This window comes from Dipteris shenzhenensis, chromosome 24 (genome assembly GCF_047967505.1).
Source record: "Dipteris shenzhenensis isolate YYH24624 ecotype China chromosome 24, Dip_SZ_1.0, whole genome shotgun sequence".
Taxonomy (NCBI): Eukaryota; Viridiplantae; Streptophyta; class Polypodiopsida; order Gleicheniales; family Dipteridaceae; genus Dipteris; species Dipteris shenzhenensis.
Genome location: NC_141619.1, coordinates 10,867,341 through 10,874,093, shown reverse-complemented (window position 1 = coordinate 10,874,093; position 6,753 = coordinate 10,867,341). Strand labels below are relative to the sequence as shown.

Genomic DNA, 6,753 nt, shown 5'->3' with positions numbered 1-6,753 from the left:
GCAAAAGCTCGAGCTTATGTTACACTCATAAGTGCCACAAAGTGGATATGTAACATCTGCCATGAAGAGTACACAGGTTCAGGAACTCGTATGCACAAACATTTCTTAGGTGACCCTCAAAGACAAATTGGAAAGTGTGAGGGTCTGGGAGTGGAAAGGGTGATTGCCGTCTTGGGTGGTCAGACATTTGGCACTGCAGACACAATTGTGGATGAAATAGTTGCATGTCACCAATCTCAACTTATAATTGAAGAAAGAACAATGGGTCTTGAAACCCCAGGCGAGCAATCGATGACTATGGAAAGTTGTTCGCAAAGTGCAACTGCACATAGTGGTGGTGCTCGATCCCTTGCACAATCGGCAAGCTGCTCGAACATGTAGATGGAAAGAGGACAATGTAGTAATGGGCCTCGTTTGAATGCCCATGCACATGTGCTATAACAATCCCTCGAAAAGCACAACATATTGAGAAAGCACAACAAGATGTGTTTGAAGCTATATGTCGCACTGGATATGCATTGAGCATGGTGCCAAGCCCACATTGGAAAAAAGCCATGGCCTCTGTCAAATGCCACTTAAAATGCAATTCTCTCAAAATGCAATTTATTTGATATGTAAAGTATTTGATATGCATTTTAATTTGATATCAAAGTGTTTCTAAAATATTTACAATTTCAATGACATTTAATCTACGATAATTTTCAAACATGCAAATTTTCACATCAATAAACATAATAACGGATCATTATCATATTATTGTACACGGTACTGATTGATAGTTGTAGAGTTTGATCATAGTTTACATTTCAAGCCACAGTTGCTAGGCAAAAAGTATACATGTGCCTAGTTTCCAAAATTTATAGTTACAGATTAAGTGGCCAAAAAATTATACTAAGAAGCTCATTTTACAAAAATCATGAGCATCAAAAGATTGTTGGTGCATGTTAGGTCCATATCCTATTGCTAATTTTACGGGCCGCATGAACAATTGCATCACATGCAATTGTTCAACAAAATGATGAATAACCTGCACAACAACACCACCAACACAAATGTGGACAGGATGGAGAGCAGTATGATCATCATGGCAGGTGGATTTGCAGAGGTTTGAAGAAAAACTATTAAGTATTAATTGTGGAGTTCTGAAGAAAAACAAGCATTAAAATTGCACACCATTTACTTAACTATTTCAAAATAATTAAAATACACCTCTAAAGAAAATTGATTTAAATAAACCCAACATTAAATTCGCACGCCATTTACTTAAGTATTTCAAGACAATTAAAATACACCCTTAAGGATAATGGATTTGAAAAAACACATCCCTCACACAACATTTACTTAAATATTTCAAAATAATTAAAAAGCCATCGCATTAGCTCCATTAACAAAATTGGTATATGTCTTTACAAGGTAGTACATTAATATATGAGATCATAGTGTTCTCAACCGAGGATTCACTGAAAATGTTGCTCAAATGCCAAGAACATCGTACAATTGCTTGGCTTGGGAAGCATTACAAGTTGGGTAGGCACTCCTAACTTTTAGCATATTTGCCAGGCAAACCAGGTGAAACCGATGATGATACGATAGGGCATAATATCCAGTTGCCATATCAAAACGATCTTGGCATATTGGACATAAAGGCCCATCATCCACAAAAGTGATACGTGACGGAAGGGTGGATGGATTTCTGGTTCCCAAGCCCACAAAATTTGGACTCAAGTTGGGAACACGGCCACCATCTTCAATGTGTTGAGAGCGGCTTGTGCATCTCGTGCTTGCTGAGAATATGCAGTGGTGATGTTGCATTGCTCCTCGTAGGCATTTTTGAGGTTTGCCTTTGGCCAGCTTGTTGGATAATGGCATTTAGGCAACTAACTTTAGCTTGTAGGTGCTCGTTCTTGCTCGTCTCCCGCTAATACTCGATCATTGTATCACTCACTATGATGCTAAAAAAGGTGAGATCTTCCCGTGTAGCACTTTGCATTGCAGCTTGTGAACCCTCAACATGTGGGCCCTCTACACCTTCATCTTTCGTGACTTCATGCACGTTCATAAATAACTCAAAACTCGTCTCACGAAAACTACACAAGTGCACAATATAGCTAATGAGTACACTCTATTTGATATAACAACTACAACAATGGACATGTAACAAAATGGCATGTACTTCACTTACCTGAAGTTGGGCTTCCCATGTTAGCAGGTAGTTGATACTGCTTGGTATGGCTTGATACCGTGCGGTGTTTGCGTAATGGTACCGTGCAATAAGAGTGTATACCACATGGTGGTCTTTCGATCGACAACTGGTGTAAAGAACCACGTTTTTTTGTGTTTAGGGCATTAGGATGCGATCTTTAGTCAAAAAGTACGTATTTTTATTTAAAAAAATGTTCTTTTTAAATCCTTGCCTAGGTGGCATCCAACCTCCCTAAGCCACTGTAGGACGATGACTTGGCGATGACAATTGCTTTAGCATAGAAGGGTCCAACTTCAGCCAATGTGCCTTCCAAACGGTCTTCTCTAGTATTTTGTGTTACACAACCTGGCCATCTGCTTCACCATATGCTACTTTTTGATATGTTGTAGGAATAGACTCTTACTTGCAAAACATCAAGGTTGTATTCAAATAAGACATGGTGGTGCCCAAGGAGGAGGAGGAGTAATTCTAGTCATCAAAATATTTGATAGTTTCTGGTTTTGGTATCTCCTCGTTTTATCTCGCAAGGGTAGAGATATATGTCATGTAATTATTATAGAACTTTTTCACTTATTAAGATAAAAACACAATTCTTTTTTAAAAAAAAGTATAGGACATAGAATTCAATCAATAAATAAATGCAGCAAGATGCAAGCGCTATCAAGTAATGCAACTAGATCAATTTCTCCTTGCACTCTCTATAACAAAAAAAGGATATTAAAGATTAGGTTTAGAAAAACGTTATTTGATATCATTGATGAGAAAAATTACCAAGTTATAATGTACCTAAGCCAAATGTAAACATAGTGAAAGCAAGGCTGGTCATGTGGTACTAGTTCAAATTTATTTATTAGTAGTGAGCACTAGTTAAAAATTGAAACGCAACTAGATCAATTTCTCCTTGCATACTCTATAACAAAAAAAGGATATAAAAGATTGGGTTTAGAAGAACATTATTTGATATTGTTGACGAGAAAAGTTGCCAAGTCATAAGTTGATCATATTACGTAGCTGTGATGTACCTTAGCCAAATGTCAACATAGTGAAAGAAAGGCTAGTCATGTGGTACTAGTTCAATTTTATTTATTGATAGTGAACACTAGTTGAAATGCAACTAGATCAATTTCTCCTTTCATGCTCTATAACAAAAAAAAGATATAAAAGATTGGGTTTGGAAGAATGTTATTTGATATCGTTGACGAGAAAAGTTACCAAGTCATAAGTTGATCATATTACGTAGCTGTGATGTACCTAAGCCAAATGTAAACATAGTATAAGCAAGGATGGTCATGTGGTACTAGTTCAAATTTATTTATTGATAGTGAACACTAGTCGAAAATTGAAATGCAACTAGATCAATTTCTCCTTGCATACTCTATAACAAAAAAGGATATAAAAGTTTGGGTTTAGAAGAACGTTATTTGATATCATTAATGAGAAAAGTTACCAAGTCATAAGTTGATCATATTACGTAGCTGTGATGTACCTAAGCAAATGCAAACATAGTGAAAGCAAGGCTGGTCATAAAGTACTAGTTCAAATTTATTTATTGATAGTGAACACTAGTTGAAACGCAACTAGATCAATTTCTCCTTGCATGCTCTATAACAATTGGGTTTGGAAGAACATTATTCGATATCCTTGACGAGAAAAGTTACCAAGTCATAAGTTGATCATATTACGTAGCTATGATGTACCTAAGCCAAATGTAAACATAGTGAAAGCAAGGTTGATCATGTGGTACTAGTTCAAATTTATTTATTGATAATGAATACTAGTTGAAAATTGAAATGAAACTAGATCAATTTCTCCTTCCATACTCTATTAAAAAAAAGGATATAAAAAATTTCTCCTTGCATACTCTACAACAAAAAAAGGATATAAAAGATTGGGTTTAGAAGAACGTTATTTGATATCATTGACGAGAAAAGTTACGAGGTCGTTACCAAGTCATAAGTTGATCATATTACGTAGCTGTGATGTACCTACCTAAGCCAAATGTAAACATAGTGAAAGTCATGTGGTACTAGATTTATTGATAGTGAACACTAGTTGAAATGCTACTAGTGCAAATTTGTAGATAGTGAACACTACTATTAATATAAGGCCTCGGTCACTTAGATGCGAGCATTTTCTGAGCTTTGTATAAGGAGACAAGGTCTGCAGAAGGAATTCCATGGGGCTCAATGTAGCCTTGTGGAGCACCTACCATTGGCTTCACGATTTGAGCAGTGCACCCAATTGCCCAATTCGCAGCTCCTGGTGGCTGCAACACGGTCAATGTTGCGCTAGTAGAATGCCAAGCAACCCCATATCCAACAGCAATCCCCTGATCTAAGTTCTTGCTTGTGGGCAGATTTCTGTTGATAAAATCTATGCTTCCCGCTGTCAAATTCACGTTGTCGTAGAGCAGCCCCGTAGCCCATTGGCTGTGCGCTTGCGCTTTTGCAGACCCTATTCCTGTGCAGTTGTAGAAAACGTTTGGTCCATTCACACCGTTTCTGGTCAGAAAATTGAATTCATGATCGCCGACGCTGATCGTGTTGCTTACCAGAATCTGCGATCCGGGGTATTGCAAGGCGATATCTGCAGGTTTGGGACCCAACGGAGGAGCCGAGATCGTCCTTATCAACTGTAAGCCGTCGAGGGTGATGCGTTTGCCGGCTATCGTCATGGTGTTCAATCCAAAATCGCGGATTACCACGTTGCTCATCCAGGAATCCTCCACAGTGTCGTAGAACACGAGGAAGTTTCCGTCTCCATAGGGAGGAACTGCTTTCTGCTCTGCCATGAAATTTGCCAGACCCACCTCGTTGATACGGCCATCATGTGTGAACCTTGTTATGTAGGCTACATGTTCTCCTCCCAAATATCGAGTATCGATTCGAAAGGGGATGGGGATGTCCAGTGTGATTTCCAGAGAGGCGTGATCGATGGAAACGATTTTGCGCTCCACTTTTGTGACAAAATTGGTGCGACGTGCCCATATACTCGTCATGTTCATCAATTCTAACCACGCTTTGGTCTGCGGCCAACCAACAAGCACTTCATCGCCCGCAGCAAAGCCTTCCGTTGTATTCACGTAGAGCACCTTAGTCCCAGAAGGGACAGTTCGGGTTACTGTAGCTCGTGTTCCTACTTCGACTGCTGGCTCTCCAGCCCCACTGATATTGAAGAGAGGCAGTCCAGGTGATTGCTCTGCATGGAGAACGGTTCCCGTTCCGGGATCCGTGCCGTTGCCAAGGATAACAACTCCACTGGCTTTTATCTGGAAGGTAGAGTTAGAAACAAGAAAGTCCCCGCTTGAGAGTTGGATCACACCACGCAAGCCGACAGTGTCGTTGAATGGGAGAGACGATATGTAATCGATAGCCCCTTGAATTTGGGAAGCATCATGACCGCAACCGGAGGGCCTGACCGTGACCGTTAGAGCACCTGTCCTTGGTGAGTACGGATGGAAAGCCTGAGTGCCTTCTTTGTAGCCGACAGAAGAAAAGTCCATGATGCTATCCCCATTGGAAGTGGTTTGATAAATCAAGCCGTGCGATGCGTCGCGAGATACCCAGAATGCAAGACAACTACGAGGATGAGCTAGAGAAAACAGCAGCAGAAGAAGAGCTAAGAAGCGTATTGTGCAACGATGCGCAATAATTTGCAACATGGCGATATATGTAGGCAAGCAGAAGGACATTAAGGAAGGCAAGAGTTGGAGGAACGAAGCGCAGAACTCACGTAGATCGATACGGAAGCACATATATGATATATGTATGAGAGACGATTGCAGGCTTTGAAGCGTTGATGTTTCAATTCATGGATATTTGCGAGGGGATAAAGCGTACCATAGTGGAAGTCGCTCAGGAGGAAAATAAAAAATAAAAAATTTCGGATGCGTCACAGCTTGCGGCTCTACTTTTGGCTTTCCTTCAAACATTCTGTTCAAGCTCGGTAGCTCCGCTAGTGTCTTTCACACGCGCATTCGATGAATTCGATGGGCTAATGTGGCTGTGATCACATGAGCTGGCAACATCTTGGCAGCCAAATAAGTTTTTCAAGCGTACATAAAACAAGGAAGACGATGAAAAGAAGGCGGCTGATCGTAAGATTATAGAGCCGTCTCAAGTGCTGAGAGGATCATACCCAAATGTGCCACAAACTTTTTCGCCTGCCCTCTCGGGGTAGCCTTAGCAAAGGGTTTGTTTGGGGAAAGTAGAAAATGAGTGATTTTTTTTAAATAAAAACGTTTATTCATTGATTCGCCCAAGTGTCTGCTGTTAATGCCAAGTGGTAGTTAGTCGTCATACGGCAGCATGCATTAAAATGCATGCTTTTTACGCCAATTGTGCAACGTGTCCATGCATTGCATGGAATTTTGGCCGATGTCTTTGGCTGAGACGAGAGAAAGTCTGCACTCTCATTGCACGAACTTACGGTGGAGGAGAGCCTTTTGCGACAGCGTCAGGGAGGGTTTTGCGAGACCGCAGTGTGATGACAGGGAGGAGAGGCTTTTGCAAATGGCGACATGTTTTAATTCCAGGAATGAAGCTGGAGGT

The 6,753-nt window shown here is 40.4% G+C and overlaps 1 protein-coding gene across 1 annotated transcript; it reads right to left on the bottom strand.

The window, feature by feature from the left end:
- Nucleotides 1–4,316: 4,316 nt before the first annotated feature.
- On the bottom strand, nt 4,317–5,705 carry LOC147886207 (uncharacterized). The gene has a single exon (XM_087395064.1). The coding sequence runs from the start codon at nt 5,703–5,705 to the stop codon at nt 4,317–4,319; it is 1,389 nt and encodes a 462-aa protein (XP_087251190.1).
- Between the last annotated feature and the right edge of the window lie 1,048 nt (nt 5,706–6,753).